The sequence below is a fragment of the Poecilia reticulata genome, chromosome 10, assembly GCF_904066995.2.
Source record: "Poecilia reticulata chromosome 10, P_reticulata-male-v2, whole genome shotgun sequence".
NCBI classification, from domain to species: domain Eukaryota; kingdom Metazoa; phylum Chordata; class Actinopteri; order Cyprinodontiformes; family Poeciliidae; genus Poecilia; species Poecilia reticulata.
This window is the reverse complement of record NC_088839.1, coordinates 33,180,388-33,200,368: the sequence shown is the minus strand read 5'-3', so window position 1 is coordinate 33,200,368 and position 19,981 is coordinate 33,180,388. Positions and strand designations below refer to the sequence as shown.

The 19,981-nt window shown below is 49.1% G+C and overlaps 1 protein-coding gene across 1 annotated transcript; it reads right to left on the bottom strand.

Annotated features, from left to right (window-relative positions):
• Window positions 1–181: 181 nt before the first annotated feature.
• Window positions 182–19,763, bottom strand: dgkq (diacylglycerol kinase theta). The gene is made up of 23 exons (XM_081611960.1): window positions 18,720–19,763; window positions 17,319–17,398; window positions 15,457–15,556; window positions 15,042–15,127; window positions 12,105–12,227; window positions 11,877–12,030; window positions 9,817–9,885; window positions 9,464–9,561; window positions 9,194–9,375; window positions 9,042–9,126; window positions 8,649–8,703; window positions 8,249–8,310; window positions 7,433–7,583; window positions 6,987–7,025; window positions 6,290–6,405; window positions 5,700–5,851; window positions 5,476–5,624; window positions 5,221–5,399; window positions 4,640–4,740; window positions 4,407–4,553; window positions 4,226–4,337; window positions 3,995–4,147; window positions 182–3,130 (listed from the first exon to the last, which is right to left on the bottom strand). The coding sequence occupies exons 1-23, from the start codon at window positions 18,913–18,915 to the stop codon at window positions 3,032–3,034; spliced, it is 2,688 nt and encodes an 895-aa protein (XP_081468086.1). The 5' UTR covers window positions 18,916–19,763; the 3' UTR covers window positions 182–3,031.
• Between the last annotated feature and the right edge of the window lie 218 nt (window positions 19,764–19,981).

Genomic DNA, 19,981 nt, shown 5'->3' with positions numbered 1-19,981 from the left:
ATAAAAAAACTGGAATAAAACAAATCAGAGGAGAGAGACACACCACCTTATTTACCTGAAAGATTCAAAATTCAAAGGTCTGTTTCTCTGAAGATGTTTTTCTTTTAAAGCTTGGAGATGATGAGTTCTGGCTGAGGCGTGAAAACAACCATTCCTCTAAAATCAAACACAAACAGCCATATTTCCATATTAAACCATTTTATTATGATTAAACACATCAATCTGTTATTTAACCATATACATTTATGACCTATAATTAGCTATAGCTAACATTCATCAGAACCTTTACGGCACATAGAAGAGGATCATTTAGTGCAAGTTACAGTCAAAACTCAAAACAGATTCAGATTGCAAAAATAAACACGTCATCTATTCATAAAAAGTGTTACAGCAGACAGAAACCAGAGGCACATGAGGGGAAGACGCCACTGCACCGGCAGCTAACACACAGGCTAAACGGCTACGCACTGGGGGCGTGGCTCCGCCCACCTGAGCCGAAAGGGGCGGGGCCTCAGGTCGCCACTACGGAGGCACGAGAAGCAGAAACGTTACGTCAAAGCAGCAACAACACGTTACGTCAGGTTTGGCAGCGATGAAGGCTCGTTGTGCGACTGGCAGTGTGGCAAAGTAAGACTACTGCATGGACGGATAAAGACCCAGCGGGGCCCCGGGCACCCTGGGGGCCCAGCAGGAGGGCCGCTGAAGGCCCCGGGGCCTCCAACCACAACGTCTCCTGTTGTGGAGCTCCTGTGCTGTTGTTCTGGTGCTCTTTGTGTTCATTTAGTGAGAATGCCAAATTATAATAACTTATGAAATAATAATTTAAATGTGTCATTATGTAAAACTAGAAATACAAAAGTAAATTATTGAATGTTTATTATATGCGTCTCAATTAAATTACATATATGTAATTATTTAAAGACTTATTTTTAGAAACAGCCCTGATCCCGCCCTCTGAGTTTGATTTGTCAAGTTTAGTTTAAATTAATTTATGTTAATGAGCGCAGGAACATACCTTTATTAAATCATGGAATAATTATATCTACTTTTAAAAATGAAAACATTTAATTGGGGCACAATTCATTATCTTTAATAAATGTTTTTGGATTTATTTTTCGATTTTAATAAATTAGTAACACTTAATGATTTCATCAGTTATTTAATTATCGCAATTTGGCACTCTTTGCTCTCCATAGAACTCAAAGAAAATGTCAGATTATTTTTACTGTAAAATGAAGAAAATCTGGAGATTCTCTCATTTTTAATTATTTAAGTGTAAAACCAGATGTAATGAGATGAAATTAAACGTTTGAGGAAAAAAGTCAAATATTTTCAGAGTGTAAATTTATAAAATGACGTCTGTAAATTATTTACGGCTCAAATTTCCTTTTAGTAAAATAATGACTTTAAACTACAAAGATGATGGAAAATGTGTACATTAATGTAAGAGTCGCCATTGGACAACAATCATGATTTTCATGTAACTAAATTAGATGAATCTGAACATTTTGGACCCGGATGATGTTTTATTAAAAATTCAGTTTTTAAAATCCAGAACATTTAATCTTCCTGGATTAAAACCCTGATCAGCCTGTTATTTCAGTCAGAACCTTTGTGGTTCTGGTGCCGCCAGGCCGAGTCTCACGTTTTCATTCAGACCAACAGGAACCAGAACAGCTAGGTTCTGGTTCTGGACGCCACTGCGTCCCCCCCCCCTGCAGCGCCTCCTGCTGGCCAATCAGCAGAACTGCAACCTGAACCCTCAGGAAGCGCAAAGCTGGACGAGACGCTTCAGTCAGAAGTTCTGAAAATTTACCCAACGGGTCAAACAGAACCCTGCAGTTTCATGTTTGTCCCGTAAAACTGACCCAGAACCTCCAGAACCCACAGAAAGTCACCAGGATTTTTTTTTGTAGCACCAAAAATAAGAAAAATACGACGGCTAAAAAGAAACATCAGACCTACAGTAAATGTAAACCCATCAACATGGAGGGTCCACCAGACCCATCAGAACCACCAGACCCATCAGACCCATCAGAACCAGCAGACCCATCAGAACCACAGTCCTGAAACCTGCTTGGACCACACGTGCCTGGGACTGCAGTTTAAAGCAGTGATAAACCCAGTTCCATTTGGACCTCCATATCCATCAGAACCATCAGAACCATCATCCAGACTCTAACCGGGTCACAGGAAGCTGGACTTTCCCCGACCCAGTTAAAATTCTGATTACTTTCCCAGTTCTCCCAGTTTAACTTTGAGGATTTTTCCAGTTGTTCTCCAGTTTGTCCAGCTCTGAGTGATGTTGGTTCTGACCCGGTTAAACATCCAGAACCTTCTGAATTCAACTTGTTTCTCCGTCCAATCGTAGGACTTTCAGACTCCCACTGCTGGAGGACTTCCTGGTTTCTAGCCAATCAGAGAGCAAAGAGATGTGTCCACTCCCTCATTGGTTCTGGAGGTTCTAATGTTCTGCAGGAACCAGAAGGTTCTGGAGCTCCGCCCCCTCAAGGAGCCCCAGAAAAGGCGGGAATCACCATGGCAACCGGTCAAAACATTTAATGTGGCAATGAACCAGGAGAGGAACCAGGAGCTTATGGTCCATGTTCTGGATGTTCTCCAGAACCTGACCCGGTTCTGGTCCAGATGTCTGCAGAGCAAACGGCCCGTCTGGATGCCGCTCTTCATCCTCCTCTTCCTCCTGCGGTATTTCTACATTTGGACGATATAAATCCACGGCTAAGGCTTAGCAGCGGTTCTGGTTCCGCTCGGACCCGATGAACCCGGTTCTTCTCCTCACTCGTCCTGAATGTCTGACGGTCACAATGAAGATGATTATTTTTGTCTTAGGAGCAGGAATGAACTTTGACCTCACCCTCTTCCTCAGCAGGAAGTGGAGTCGTCTTCCTGTGGGTCTGTGGCTACAACGCTACATGAGTGGAATCTCAGCCACCGGACCGGACCGGACCGGGCCGGCCTCCTGGCTTCAGCAGGAAGCAGCTACAGAGGCAGAACTGGCGGTCCGGTCCGGTCAGTGTCCCCCGTCTCTGGAGGACGGACTGTCTGAGCGTCCGTCTCTGCTGGACGGAGACTTCCTCTGCTTCAGTTTGGACTTCCTGAGCATCTGGACCTGCAGAGAGACGGGACACGGTCAGGTCAAGGTCAGGTGAAGGTCAGGACAAGGTCAGGACAAGGTCAGGACAAGGCCAGGACAAGGTCAGGACAAGGCCAGGACAAGGTCAGGACAAGGCCAGGACAAGGCCAGGACAAGGCCAGGACAAGGTCAGGACAAGGCCAGGACAAGGCCAGGACACGGTCAGGTAAAGGTCAGGACAAGGTCAGGACAAGGTCAGGACAAGGCCAGGACAAGGCCAGGACAAGGCCAGGAAAAGGTCAGGACAAGGTCAGGACAAGGCCAGGACAAGGTCAGGACAAGGTCAGGAAAAGGCCAGGACAAGGTCAGGACAAGGTCAGGAAAAGGCCAGGACAAGGCCAGGACACGGTCAGGACAAGGTCAGGTAAAGGTCAGGACACGGTCAGGACAAGGTCAGGTAAAGGTCAGGACACGGTCAGGACAAGGTCAGGACAAGGTCAGGTAAAGGTCAGGACAAGGCCAGGACAAGGTCAGGACAAGGTCAGGACAAGGTCAGGACAAGGTCAGGACAAGGTCAGGTAAAGGTCAGGACAAGGCCAGGACAAGGTCAGGACAAGGTCAGGTAAAGGTCAGGACACGGTCAGGACAAGGTCAGGACAAGGTCAGGACAAGGCCAGGACAAGGTCAGGACAAGGTCAGGTAAAGGTCAGGACACGGTCAGGACAAGGTCAGGACAAGGCCAGGACACGGTCAGGACAAGGTCAGGACAAGGCCAGGACACGGTCAGGACAAGGTCAGGATGGATGAATGGAGCCAGTAGCCAGTGAACCTGCAGGCCCAGCCGGGTCCAGCCAGGCCCGTGTTGAGCTACGGCGGCCCTGCAGGGCCAAACCTCGGTACCTTGGGTCCGGCAGCAGAGATGATGATGTGTCCCGGCGCCTGCAGCCAGGGCTCGCCGTCCACCTGGACAGGAAGCTCTTTGCTGACGATGAGGCGGATGTAGGATCCCTGGGCGATCCGGATCCCAGAGCGCAGCCCGCTCTGGACCTGGCCCTGCGGAGACATGGCAGAGGTCAGAGGTCAGAGCGACGCTAGGCCGAGACGATCAGAGACGACCCGGCGGCACCGCACCATGTGGACGACCCCGGTGACCCCGACCACCTCCAGCAGGCCGTCGTCAATCCTGGGCCTGGAGAACCGGCCGTCGGCCTCCGACCCCCACAGGTCGGCTCCAGAACCCCAGCTGCAGAGAGGAGCGGACGTGAAGCAGAGCGCCGCCCTGCAGGGGGCGCCGCGCGTCTCTGTGCGTTACCTGGGGATGTTGAGGAAGATGAGCCCCTCGATGTTGGGCAGCGGGACGGGCTGCTTGTCCACCTGCAGCTGCAGCTCCTTGTGGAGGCTGCGGCTGCGGCTGATCTTCTGCAGACCCACCTTCACGTAAACGCCTTTGTTGTGGAACCTGAGGGCAGGAAGGCGGCACTCGCATGTTCAGAAGCATAAGAGGTTCGTTTATCAGACAGAGACGGGTCGGATCCTCCAGGCTACCTGCTGGTGAATTTGTCGGGTTCTCCCTCCCGGGCCAGGTGGAAGTCCAGGCTGAGCTCGGCGTCGATGCCGAGGCCGAAGTAGTTGTTCATCTGGACGATCTGAGAGGAGACGGGCTATAAACCAGCTGCAGCTGCTAATACTGCTAAAACAGGTACAGCCATTAGCATTAGCATGCTAACGCCTCAAGTTGCATATTCTCATCCTTCCTATCAGCCACTTGAAGTTCAGGATGAAGGACATTTTTTAAGATGGCCGCCATTTTGTATCGTCATGTTCATAAAACTTTACAGTAATAAAGTCCAGCATAATGAGAAACTGAGGATTTTACTGTTAGCGCCTGAGAGACTGAAGAATTAATGGCTAGCACTAGCTAATTTTGTTTGTATTTAGCAGTTTAGCATTAGCACTTGGCAATGTTTTTATGTGTGTAGCGTTAGCATAGTTCATCACTGGAAACCACTACACCTGATTTTAATTCAACCATGGCGGCCATCTTGAACTTTTCTTTTTTTTTCAGAAAAGCTGTGCTAAGTCTGGTTCTTGTTTAGGCTGAAATCCTCTCTGGCCTTTGGTCAAACCTTGGGCGGCTCCAGGACGCCGCTGTCCTTCCCGTCCTCTGAGACGTCCTGCGCGTCCAGCAGGATGGTCCAGCGGTCCATCTGGACTTCGTCCGCCTCGTCCATAGACGCCAGGATGTGGTGGGGGTCGTCGCCGCCGTAACCCGGCCCCCAGCGCAGGATCCGGGCCAGGTCGTTCCCTGACCAATCAGAACGGAGGAACCGGGCGTCAGACGGCGGTGGAACCAGAACCTCTGGAGGATCCGCCGGTCTCACCTGTTCCCAGAGGGACGATGCCGATGGGCGGCTCGCGGCAGACCAGCTTGTGCCTCACGGTCTCCAGAACCCCCAGAACCCATCCCACCGTGCCGTCGCCGCCGCAGACCAGAACCCGGAATCTGGGAACCTCCCTGAAGGCATGGAGGCTGCAGCACAGGAACATGTTCTACCATCACATCAGCAGGCCCAATGAGCCTCTGGACCAGAACCAGAACCCTCACCCAGCCAGCGGGCCTCCGTTGGTGATGTCAAACACCTGGTGGGGGTTCAGCAGCTTCCGGAAGCTGTGCAGCAGCTCTCTGCCCTTCAGCCCGCCGCTCTTCGGGTTCACGAACACCAGCAGGGGGCAGACTGCGGCCCCCAGCTTCTGGCACTGCAACCAGAACCAGAACCAAGAGAAACCAGCCAATCAGAGGACAGAACAAAAACAATCAAAGTGGAGAAACAGTTCTGATGACATTTCTGGCTAAAATATGATTTTTTATTGATGTGATGGAAAATTCTGATGTTCTGAGATGCTGAATGTTGGGTTTTTATTCTCTGAGCCACCAGAACCATCAGAACTGAAATAAATAAATGCTGGAAGTGTTTCACTCTATGTGTCATAGATCTATATAACAGATGAGCTTCACTTGCTCAGAATCAGATCTGAATCTACGATTGGATCAAATTCAACATTTATGGAGAAAAATTGGGTTTTACTCCTTGAATCTGATTTCATAAATAAACTGAATAAAGATGGCCGCCGACTGGAAGCTGCCAGTCTGGATATTGAACTGGTTTCCAGTGGAACCAGTTCAGTGGGGCTGACCTGGATTTCAGGTATGATCAGTGATGTCAGAGTCTTGTTGCTGATGGTCGTGTCTTTAGCCAACATGTAGATCCTCTCTGCTTCAGCGAAGCAGCTAATCTGCAGCGCCACGGCGCCTGGAAACACACACACACACACAGAGAAACACACACACACACAGAGAAACACACACACACACAGAAACACACACACACACACACACAGAAACACACACACACACAGAAACACACACACACACACATAGAAAAACACACACACACACACAAACACACACACACAGAGAAACACACACACAGAGACACACACACACACAGAGAAACACACACACAGAGAAACACACACACACACAGAGAAACACACACACAGAGAAACACACACACACACAGAGAAACACACACACAGAAACACACACACAGAAACACACACACACAGAGAAACACACACACAGAAACACACACACACACAGAGAAACACACACACAGAAACACACACACACACAGAGAACACACACACAGAAACACACACACACACACAGAGAAACACACACACATAGAGAAACACACACACAGAGAAACACACACACCACACACACACACACACACACACACACACAGAGAGATCGGTCAGATCCTCGGGTTCATTCAGGTCTTGTCTCAAAGCCCTGATGAAAAGGTGGTTTCCATGGTAACAGCCTCACCTTGAGCTTCATAGAAGTGAGTTAGCGTGACCAGGTGACCTGCAGAGAGCGACACAGAGGAAAACGAGTCAGAGCAACGGAGGCTGACGGGCAAAAACACACAGAACAGAAAACTGCAGCAGGAATGAAACGCCGTAAACGTCGGTCTGCAGGTGCAACGTCTGGCCTGAGAGCAGTTTGGTTTGTTCTGCTGCCATTTTCTGATTTTTTTGTTGCGTTTGGATATTTTTATGCTTGTGGTTTTCAGTTTGCATCATTTGTGTGCTTGCTGCACCGTGCAGAGCAGCGTTCCTCCATCTGGACAAACCACAGCATCTTGTAGATAGCCGTCGTCATGGTAACCAGACTCGTCGGCTACTCATCGTTCTCCTGAGCTGATTGTTGGTTAAGAATTAACCTGCAGGTCTCTGTCCGCCCAGCAGGGGCGCTGCAGAGTGCAGACTCACCCTTGAAGTCCAGGTGTTCCTGCAGCAGGCCGCAGTACTCCTCTTTGGTCAGCAGGGGGGGCAGTCCTGAGATCAGCAGGCCGACCTGCACGGCTGGGTTCTGGTTCTGGACTACGTAGAAACGGGTCTGGTTCATCTGCCGCAGGGAGAGCTGCAACAAGAGCAACAAGAGCAGCAAGAGCAGCAAGAGCAACAAGAGCAACAAGAGCAGCAAGAGCAACAAGAGCAACAAGAGCAACAAGAGCAACAAGAGCAACAAGAGCAACAAGAGCAACAAGAGCAACAAGAGCAACAAGAGCAACAAGAGCAACAAGAGCAACAAGAGCAACAAGAGCAACAAGAGCAGCAAGAGCAACAAGAGCAGCAAGAGCAACAAGAGCAACAAGAGCAGCAAGAGCAACAAGAGCAGCAAGAGCAGCAAGAGCAGCAAGAGCAGCAAGAGCAACAAGAGCAGCAAGAGCAGCAAGAGCAGCAAGAGCAGCAAGAGCAACAAGAGCAACAAGAGCAGCAAGAGCAGCAAGAGCAGCAAGAGCAACAAGAGCAGCAAGAGCAGCAAGAGCAGCAAGAGCAGCAAGAGCAACAAGAGCAACAAGAGCAGCAAGAGCAGCAAGAGCAGCAAGAGCAGCAAGAGCAACAAGAGCAACAAGAGCAGCAAGAGCAACAAGAGCAGCAAGAGCAGCAAGAGCAACAAGAGCAACAAGAGCAGCAAGAGCAACAAGAGCAACAAGAGCAGCAAAAGCAGCAACAGCAACCGTCAACCATCAACCTTCACAGCTCTGACCTCACCAACACAACCTGAAGCTCCGTCCGACTCACCTTCCTGATGTCCTGCAGTTTGTCCACCATCTTCTCCTGAGGACTCAGGGTTTGTCTCTGCACTGTGGGACACACACACAGTTAGAGACACACACACACACACACACACACACACACACACACACACACACACACACACACACACACACACACACACAGTTAGAGACACACACATGTTTGTGCAGCTATGTTTGTGGGGACTTTCCATTGACTTCCATTCATTTCTACATTCTAACTCTAACCAACCAAAACTAAATCTGACCCCTGACCCAGGAGCAGCGTTTCCCCTTGTGGGGCCCAGGCTTCGGCCCCACAAGGAGCAGTGGGTCCCCACAGCGTAGTATGTGTCAGGAAAATGGTCCCCATAAGGTGTTACACACACACACACCCAGCTGCTCACCTTGCTTGCTGCTCATGTAAACTTCCTGCAGACTGAAGCTGGACGCGTCTTCACCCTGAAACAGACCAATCAGCTGAAGCCTCAGGAGGAAACGCCCCCTGGGGGCTAACAGAGGGGGCTGAGGCGCAGCTCCTCCCCCACTCAGCTCCTCCAGACTAGCCAGCAGCAATTAGCAAACAGCTGTGAGCTCATAATAGGAGCTGCTGCTCAGAGTAGAAACATGAAGGGGAGCCATGTTGGGACGACTTCCTGGAGGCGGAGCTTCAGGAAGAGCAGGAGGTTTTAAAGAGACACAGTTCGTTTCATCTATGCAACATTTCAAAGGTAACTTGGTTCCTTGATTAAAATGGCGGACATGTTGCATAAACACACTTAAAACAGGTAATAACTCACCTGTCTGTCCAGCTGCAGCAGAACGTCGCTCAGGACGGACGCCGCTGTGCTCGTCTCTGACACTTCCACCGACGCTGCACTCGACCTGAAACACCAGGCGTATCCATGGCAACCAGCCCTCAGGGGTCAAACAGGCTTCAGGACGACCTCACCTGCTCCAGGCAGCGTGCACCTTGATGACATCATCACGCCGTAGCTTGGCCCTCAGTACCCGGGCGTCGCTGGCGTTCTGGTTCTGGTAGTCGTCGCTATGGTGACGCTGCACGGCGCCGACGTTCTCCAGGTCGAAGTGATGAGGCTCGCCGGGCAGGTAGAAGGCCCTCAGCGCCGCCTCCTGCAGGACGCAGCCAGAAGAGCAGCCGAGGTCAGAGGTCAGGCTGGAGTCACCGGCAGAAACAACATGGAAGCAGCATCAGGCTCACCACTTCCTCGTTCTTCACGCCTCGGCAGCCGGGAGCCAATCGGAAGAAGCCGCGCCTCAACGCATCATCGCCGTCAAACACCCTGATGACCTGCTTACCTGAAACCACAGAGGAAGAGTGTGACCCTTTGACCCCTGCCAGCCAGGGTCAGACTACTTCCTGGATCCTTAGCAGGTCGGATGTGAACCTGGCTCAGGTTCACATCCCACCCTGAGCCAGACCCCCGGGTGCTTGACCCAGTTAGACCCGCAGAGGCCTGGTACTGGTACTGGTACTGGGCGGTAACTGGTACTGGTACTGGTACTGGGCGGTAACTGGTACTGGTACTGGTACTGGGCGGTAACTGGTCTTACTGGTCTCTGGAGCTGCAGACTGGAGCTCTCTGGGCGCAGCAGCTGCTGGTTCGGCTTCATCCCAGTAATCTGATGGAAACGACAGAAAGCCGAAACGTTTCACAAGCTAAACATCCTGAAGGTCAAAGGTCAACTGGAGCGCATCCATTAAAACCAGTTTACCAACCAACAGAGATGGAACTGGAGCAAAACATTTTATTTTAAATAGTTTGCAGCAGTTAAAATTATTCAGCTTTTATCTAAAACTAAATTTACATTTTAAATAAAATTCTTTACTTTTTCTACGAGATTTAGTCTGATTCAAAAATAATTAGTGTTATATTTCCATTAAATTAATTAATTTCTCATGAATAAATAAGATTAATTTATGTAAATAAATACATTTATTGGATTATTATTAAAAAATTTTAATCCATTTGAATTTATTGCCAATTTTTATAGTTTTTTTGTTTAATTTGTCAGTTTGATTCGTTATTTTACACATAAATGTCCCCATGTCTCCATGTCTCCATGTCTTCATGTCTCCATGTCTCCATGTCTTCATGTCTCCATGTCTCCATGTCTTCATGTCTCCATGTCTTCATGTCTCCATGTCTCCATGTCTTCATGTCTCCATGTCTTCATGTCTCCATGTCTCCATGTCTTCATGTCTCCATGTCCTCATGTCTCCATGTCCTCATGTCTCCATGTCTCCATGTCCTCATGTCTTCATGTCTTCATGTCCTCATGTCTTCATGTCTCCATGTCTTCATGTCTCCATGTCTCCATGTCTTCATGTCTCCATGTCTTCATGTCTCCATGTCTTCATGTCTCCATGTCTCCATGTCTTCATGTCTCCATGTCCTCATGTCTCCATGTCCTCATGTCTCCATGTCTCCATGTCCTCATGTCTTCATGTCTTCATGTCCTCATGTCTCCATGTCTCCATGTCCTCATGTCCCCATGTCTCCATGTCTCCATGTCTTCATGTCTCCATGTCTTCATGTCTCCATGTCTTCATGTCTCCATGTCTCCATGTCTTCATGTCTCCATGTCCTCATGTCTCCATGTCCTCATGTCTCCATGTCTCCATGTCCTCATGTCCTCATGTCTTCATGTCTCCATGTCTCCATGTCTCCATGTCTTCATGTCTCCATGTCTTCATGTCTCCATGTCTCCATGTCTTCATGTCTCCATGTCCTCATGTCTCCATGTCCTCATGTCTCCATGTCTCCATGTCCTCATGTCCTCATGTCTTCATGTCTCCATGTCTTCATGTCTCCATGTCTTCATGTCTCCATGTCTCCATGTCCTCATGTCCTCATGTCTTCATGTCTCCATGTCTCCATGTCTTCATGTCTCCATGTCTCCATGTCTTCATGTCTCCATGTCTTCATGTCTTCATGTCTCCATGTCTCCATGTCTCCATGTCTCCATGTCTTCATGTCTTCATGTCTTCATGTCTTCATGTCTTCATGTCTTCATGTCTTCATGTCTTCATGTCTTCATGTCTTCATGTCTTCATGTCTTCATGTCTTCATGTCTTCATGTCTTCATGTCTTCATGTCTTCATGTCTCCATGTCTCCATGTCTTCATGTCCTCATGTCTCCGTCTCTCTGTCTCTCAGTTCAGACGCTGCTGACAGGAAGTCATCTGAACGTTTGTGGTTTTTCTTCTTTGGTTTCAGAAACATAACAGGAAGTGGTCGACCTCACTGATGATGTCATCAAGCTCCGCCTCCTGAGATCCACTGAACCCACATGACTCTCTGTGAATCATTTGATTCAGAAACTAGATTCTGTTTTAGCTTCATGACGAGGAAAAGAAAGTAAAGAAACTGAAGATTAATCGAAAACATTGTAAAACCTTTTAAACTGTTTTATTTGAACAAAAATGGATGAATGCATGAAATTCTGCAGGTTAAACTATCAGGTTAGCTTCACGGCTTCGTCTAAAAACAACAACAAAACGCAGTAATTAAGCAATCAGTCTTGTTCAAGTGAGATTAAGATGAATTAGTCCTTAAATTAAGATTAAAGTTGATGTTTTTTGCATGGATTAGGCAGACCGATCCCCTCACCGCGGTCCTGGCTGCCGCTCTCGCCGATCCGGTAGCACTGCATCTTGCTGAAGTTCCTGGACTGGAGTCGGACGCACGGCGGCGGCAGCATCATGCTGCGGAGTCGCCCCAGGGGGCACTCCGCCGGGAGGCGGTGGCAGCAGGACGCGTGGCTCTGCGGGGGGACAGAGGACGGCGTTTGGACCACGGCGGTTCTGATGCGGCGGGTTCTGGAGCGGCTGGACTCACCGTGACGCCGCACCACTCGCACCTCAACCCGGACAGAACCTCAGAGGAACCGCAGGAGCGGCGGCAGAACTCGCAGCGTGCCGACGCCGGGTCGCCCTCCCTCCACTGGTGCTGCAGCGACTCCTGTGGGTCAGAACCAGAACCAGGCGTTAGTTCTCACCTCAGTGTTTCGGTTTGCAGATTGAAAACACTGAGTTGGTTTAAATCCAGCTGACTCAGCAGATATGAAACTGATCAATATATTTGATGTATCAACGGTTTTAATGATGACAAAATGTAAAGTTGGTTCTGAAATCGTCGACTGTATGATGTTTCCAGGACTTTTTATTTTTGTATTCTATAAAAATAAAACACAAACATCTAGTTTTTAAATGTTTTTATGCCGTTAAACTCGTTTTTCCTCGGCTGTAAGGTCAGGATCCAGGTCAATGGATCCGTGTTGCCGTGGAAACGACCTCAGGGGTGAAACACGACATCCAATCTAATATGGCATTTAAAAAACAACCGTATGACGGAGTTTGGCTCCATCGAGGCTCTCAGCAGGAAAACCACCTGCTGTGAGCCTGAAGCTGCTTCAAGCAGGAAACTTTTTACACTTCTATTAAAACTTTCACTGTCCTAACATTAGACAGATAATCTCTGAAAAACATAACTGAGCTGCTCTGTGTTCTGCAATTTACTCAGCTCAGTCAGAACCAGCCAATCAGAACCAGCCAATCAGAACCAGCCAATCAGAACCAGCCAATCAGAACCAGCTTTACTCAGCTAGCCAATCAGAACCAGCTTTACTCAGCAAGCCAATCAGAACCAGCTTTACTCAGCTATCCAATCAGAACCAGCTTTACTCAGCTATCCAATCAGAACCAGCTTTACTCAGCTATCCAATCAGAACCAGCTTTACTCAGCAAGCCAATCAGAACCAGCTTTACTCAGCTATCCAATCAGAACCAGCTTTACTCAGCAAGCCAATCAGAACCAGCATTATTCAGCTAGCCAATCAGAACCAGCTTTACTCAGCAAGCCAATCAGAACCAGCATTAATCAGCTAGCCAATCAGAACCAGCTTTACTCAGCAAGCCAATCAGAACCAGCTTTACTCAGCTATCCAATCAGAACCAGCATTAATCAGCTATCCAATCAGAACCAGCCAATCAGAACCAGCTTTACTCAGCTAGCCAATCAGAACCAGCTTCACTCAGCAAGCCAATCAGAACCAGCTTTACTCAGCAAGCCAATCAGAACCAGCTTTACTCAGCTATCCAATCAGAACCAGCATTAATCAGCTATCCAATCAGAACCAGCCAATCAGAACCAGCCAATCAGAACCAGCTTTACTCAGCTAGCCAATCAGAACCAGCTTTACTCAGCAAGCCAATCAGAACCAGCATTAATCAGTTTTAGTGACTCGGGTTGTTTATTTTGATGCCACCTGCATTTGACTTTAATGAATGTTTTCCTGACGTTATGTGATGAAGGCCGTGATGTCAGATTTATTTGACTCGTGTATCATTTAGGGTCCAGTTTTGATCAGTGACTCCAGTAACTGTCTGGTTTTAAACACCAGGAAGACAGAAACTGGTTGTTTCTGTCTCACCTGCACCATGATCTCAGCCAGAAAACTGGATCCTTCCTGAAATCAAAGGTAAAAAAATCCAGGCGTCACATTTGATTCGTCATCAGGTTTTAACTCCGTTTCCTGTTCTTGTTTCTGTCATTTCAGAAAGTTTTCTAAAACCAGACAGATGGTCTCCAGAGCTGATCTGGAGGAAATGGCTCATCTGTTACTGAAACGGCTTTTTAAATCCTCCTGCTCACTCAGCAGCCAGTCTCGGTGCTCCGTGTCTCCCGGTCTGCTCTCTCTCTCCGGCTCCCAGCCGACTGTAGGACTGGTTTAAAGCGTCAGGCTGCTGGTTATCTGTCAGGTTTTAACTAGACTTCCTGCTTCTTCTCAGACTCTGAATCTCCTGGTTGCTCCACAGACACAGTTAAAACCCAAAGGGCCCCTCAGTCGGCTGCCCCTCAGTCGGCTGCCCCTCAGTCGGCGGCCCCTGAGTCGGCGGCCCCTGAGTCGGCGGCCCCTCAGTCGGCGGCCCCTGAGTCGGCGGCCCCTCAGTCGGCGGCCCGTCAGTCGGCGGCCCCTCAGTCGGCGGCCCCTCAGTCGGCGGCCCCTCAGTCGGCGGCCCCTCAGTCGGCGGCCCCTCAGTCGGCGGCCCCTCAGTCGGCGGCCCCTCAGTCGGCGGCCCCTCAGTCGGCGGCCCCTCAGTCGGCGGCCCCCAGGCTGTGGTTTCTGACTCTGAGGTTTTTTAAAGAGCAACTAAAAACATTTTATTTTCTCAGGCTTTTATTGTTTCTTCTGACGGTTTCATGTTTTGTATTTCTGTCGGACGGCGCTTTGAGATTTTATGTCTGTGAAAATCTTCATAAATAAACTTCACTGACTCACTAACTTTACTGTTAAATATTATTTTACTGATTGCAGGTTTTTCAGTCCTTTTGACTGAATAGCTGCTGTTTTGTGCCTGCAAGTATTTTGCATGTTTTATGTCTAAATTATGTAAATTTACTGCCAGATCACATAATATCATTTATACCTAAAACGAAAAATTAACAGCCAGTCCAGGTGATCGGCCTCATGGATGATCGGGATCGGCTGCAAATAACCTGATCGGAGCATCCCTATTATTATTATTATTATTATTATTATTATTATTATTATTATTATTTATTTATTTGCTTTCATTTTGATGTTCTGGTAAACAGGGCCACAAATCTCCAGTACCTTTTTACTCAAAAACAGACTTAATCGCACCCGATATTTAGGAGTCTTGCTATGCAGCTGGAGTTTGGACAGGGCCGGAGGTAGGAGGTGGCCCTGGGGCCCCGGCCCCCTCAGAAATAAGCACGCGAGACTCCGGTTCTGTCATGGTTCTGCTTTACCTGCTGCAGGTTCTGGTCCAGGTGGCAGCAGCGACAGTCTGCACAGCTGAAGGCGGCGCAGTCGGCGTGGACGTGCAGCTCGCACACTGGAAGACAGGAAGTAGTTTATCAGAGGCGATCAGCGCGAGGACGGCAGAGACAGAGCAACGGTCGGAGCCGCACAGAGAGGAAGATCAAATCTCTGCTTTCTTCATCTGTTCTTTAAGTAAATACAGATGAAGGTCCAGATATCTGGCCTAATCAAAGCACGGAGACCAGGTCGTCTGCACAAACGCTTCCCAGCATGGTGTTAATCATCTCAGACCGGCAGCATCGCTGCTCCTAATTCCCATCAGAGCTCTGAAGTCACCATACTGGTACCAGCAGGTTGAACTGGTCTGACTGGTGATGATGCCTCAGGCTGAACTGGTCCCACCTTCACAGCGCAGCGCCGTGCTTCCCTCCGTCTGCTTCCTGCACACGCAGCAGAAGCGCTTCTTCTGACCGGCCGGGCCGAAGCAGTGAGCCACCGGCACCTGCAGAGGGCAGCAGACAGAGACCTGTAACACTCGCTGCTGATTGGCTGGTTTAATATCAACAGAGAAACAAGCAGCAGCTTTTCATGGCAGCTTCATTCATTTAACAGAAACAAAAAGACCTCAGACAGGCGCTGATCTACAGAACATCCATCAGAACCATCTCTAAAGGACTCTGCAGAACCTCAGGGAGAACCAGGATCCACGCTAAGCCGCTACACACATAAAAGAATTAGCGGAAGCTAACACTAAACCAATATCACAACAACAGCTTAGCGGAAGCTAACACTAAATCTGTAAATGCATTAAAATAATTAGCGGAAAATAACTAATCAGATAAATACATTTAAAAAATGGAGGAAGTTATCACTAAATCGTTAAGCATATTAAACTGTTAGCAGAAGCTAATGCTAACGATTAAGAGAAAAGTTGTGCCACCGCTAACCAGAAACTTAGGTTCACTAACCATGGCTGGATGTGCAAGACAAAAACCTCAGCTATGCTAACGCTGACCTGCTAAACCAGGGGGCCCCAAACCTTTTCCTGAGGGCCCCATAACGTTTCCCTTCTCTGCTGGGGGCCGGAGTCAGTTTGTAACAGAAAAAGTGACGACTGCAGGAGAGCCTACATGTAAAAATATATTGTTTTCCAGAAAACACAATCAAATAACCCTCTGGGTTCTTCACAGAAAAAATCCAGGAAGGATTATAGTCCGTATTTTCCCAACTATGAGCCACAACCCCAAAGTTTAGTTTTTTTTAAACCAGTAAACATATAAGCCTCAGATATCTCTGCTGCTCCAGGTTTTCCACACCATGCAGCAGCAGCAGAGGGGCGGACAGCCAACATCTGAGTCATTACAGGTCGATTGAATATCACATTTATTACGTTGAAAAAGAAAAAGTTTCCAAGTTTAGATTTAACTGAACTGATTACGATAGTTTCTGAACGGGAACTGTAACAAAGTGCTGATCCTTCGTGTTGCTACTAGCTAAATGTGCTAAATGAAAATGGGCGCTTTCTTCTTCTTCTTCTTCTTCTTGAGATTTCAACAGCAGCTTGCATCCATTATTGTAGCACTACTGCCATCTACTGGATCCTAATATCTATACCTCAAATTGATCCCAGTATTATTTAAAAAAACGAAAAATCTTTTTCCCCTCTATGCTGTTTAACTGATCAACAACATTCTCAAATTTCAATTCCCTATAAAACCTAATTCCGTTTTAATGGGCGCGTTCTTCTTTTATTTCCAATTTTGACTTCCAATGATTCACTTCCTGCTAAAGAGCCCCCTGGTGGTGGAAGGAAAATCCACATATAAACGACTTATAGTCCGGAAAATACGGTATATGAAAAAAAATCTGAATGCTCTCTGGTATGGTTCAGGGGGCCGGACCAAATGTGGAGCCGGGCCGGATCCGGCCCGCGGGCCGTAGTTTGGGGACCACTGTGCTAAACACATTAAAAAATTAGCAGAAGCTAATGCTAACCATTAAAACCATGGTGTGTGCCTCACAACTTCATCTCTTCATTTTATCACTTTAAAGTTGCATGAATATGATGAGCAAAGTGGAAAACATGATGTGGCATAAAGTTCATCCCAGTCAGGAAAACGGGGAACATTTAACGGCGATAATTGGTCTAAAAGGCTGAAAGACGGCGGACATTTTGACAGTGAGATGTGAGAAGCATTCTGAGGCGAGATCATGTGATCAATATGCTGGAGTGAATACTTTATTCCAGTTACATGCAGACTCACCTGAACCTGAGACGGAGCCATGCAGGTGCAAACCGCCCGCAGCGTCTTCAGGCATTTCTCATGACACATGAAGTTACACACTGAGGAAGAGGAGGAGATGAAGGTCAGGGTGGAGGAACGCTGCAGTGAACGATTCCTGCTGATTTCATCAGGAATAAAAGGATTTTTTATCATCCTGGGTTCAAATCTCAGCTAGGTTAGTCTGACTAGTAAATATTTCACTTTCCTCTCTCTGCAGCCTGAATGAAGCTTTTCCTTCCGACTAACTTTCTAGCACATCATGGCGGTTCTTCAGTCAGAGTTCAGTTCATCAGAATCAGCCAGCGGCTCCGAGTGCTAGCAGCGCTGAGCTAAACGGACCAGCAACCCTTCAGAGGTCACGACCCCTCTGACGAGTGCCAGCATGTTCTGGTTTCCATGGTGACGCCAGGCCTCTGCCGGTCCGATCGGTTAGAGCGACGCGGCTCTGAACGGACGGATTTGAATTTCACTTTCAATGTTTTTGTTGAGAAAAATATGCAAATAGTGGCTATAAATAGCAGAGCGGTTCTGGGTTCTGGGAAGAACCGGACCGGACCGCTGGAGGACCGGATCGGACCGCTGGAGGAACCGGATCGGACCGCTGAGGAACCGGAAACGGCCCGGTCAGGAACACAGCAGCCTGAGGATGACAGCGCTGCCTGGTACCTTCCCCTTTAACTGACCCGCTGGTTCTACCAGAACTGGGTTCCTGAATCTGTCCCATTTGCTCCGAACAATGAAGCTGGGGTCAGAGGTCAGAGGACACAGGCTGTCACACCACACAGCATTTTCTGCTGCTCACAGAAGGTCAGCTGGCTGAAAGGTTAATAATGGATCCGGTTCTCTCTCCAACCCACAGATCCATCCGAATCAGAACCGGCCTCCTGGTTCTGATTACATCATGGTGGCAGATGGTGACATCACAGCTCCCTCTTAATCTACGTGATCCTCCAGGACACACACACACGCACGCACTCACGCACGCACACGCACACACGCGCGCGCGCAGCATCCCGCTCGCCTCCTGTTGCCATGCCAACGACTCGACTGCAGCTCCAAACTGATGGAGACGATTTACAGACATGAAGGAGGAGAGTTAACCTCTGACCCCAGGATGGAAGGGAACTGTTAGCCCTTCGTTGTGTCTGACAGGCTGGAGCTGATCCATTAGATCAGGGCTGATCAATCCGGGCCTCTTTTAGATGCTTCGTTACTCCAACAGAGCGGATCAAATGGCTGGATTCCCTCACCAGAAGCCATTCATTGGATTCAGGTGTGTTGGAGCAGGGATGCGCCTGAAAGCTGCAGGTATCTCTGGAGGACCGGACCCTGCATTACAGCCTGTCTGCCCTCACTTCTGTCTGCCAGGCTGGGACTTACCTTCGCACAGGAAGCCGATGAGACCCCACACAAAGTCGCTGCAGCTGTGGCAGAAGGTCGGCTTGGTCAGGGTGACTTTCTTGAAGCTGTGGCCCATCGTGGACTGCTGCGCCCGCCTCTTCACCGCAGCCGGACTCGCAGCCCGGCAGTTGGCGGCGTCGGGGTCCGCTGGGCTGGGCCGGGTCGACTCGGCCATGTCCGTAAACACCGTTTTATAACACGGGCACCACACGGTGTACAGTAAACTGACTTCTGAGGTAGAAAGGTCGTTGTTCTAACGGATGTTCAGCCCCACAGTGAGCTCATCCCAGCGGGCCGGACGCGGCGGCCAGCCCGGGGAAGGGGCGCTGTGCTCGGGGAGGGTCTCGGAGTTTCCCCCTCCTCCTTCGGAAGCTAATCCAGGTCCAGAAATTCAACCCAAACCCATCAGGTTCCAAATTAAACAAATCACAGTTTCATACAGATCACGAGTCTGTTGTCTCCAGATAAAGAGCCATTTCATCGGCCGGATCCAGCGGTTTTCCCCCGCGGAGAGGACGCTCAGGTCGGTGTTGAGGGTCCCTCCGAGCCGGCGAGCTAACCAGCCGCCTGGTTCCGTCCAGAAATATCCACAAACATAAACCTGGGCGGTTCTAATCCAGAGGGGAAGACCAACCCGGCTGGCTTCCCAGCAACTCCCCACGCCGAGCAGGCTCCGTCCGGCCGGAGACAGCGGTGCCAGCCGGCGGCGCCGCCCGCAGCAGCCTCCCGGAGCCGGAGCTCAGCAGGCGGGATGAATAAAAGATGACATATCGATCCGACGAACCTGAAGACAGCGGGGCTCTGCGGAGGTATGGAGCCTCTGGAGCCCACTGATGAGCACGTTTCCAGTCAGAGCCATGAGGCTGGCAGCGGGAAACGAGCCGGAACAGAACCGGAAGAAAGAGTCGAAGCCCGGGAGAAGGAGCAGAAAGGCCCCGGGGAGCCGGAGGTGGTTCAACAAGTGGTCCGCCCGTCTGCGGAGGCTCCTTTCATTCTGCTGCTGCTTCCTTTTCAGAGGCTGCTTCTTCTTCCGCGTCTGACACTGATTTACTCCTCCTCCTCAGCTTCATCATAAAATCTTCCTCCTCCTCCTTCCCTTCCTTCCTCTCCTCCTCCTCAGCAGCTTCCAAAACTTTAAAATATGAAATCTTTTATTGATCCTTAAGGAACATTAAACGGTGCACATACTGATCTCCTGTAGCAGTCTGTATTGCAACTATTCTGAAGATGCCTTTGACTCA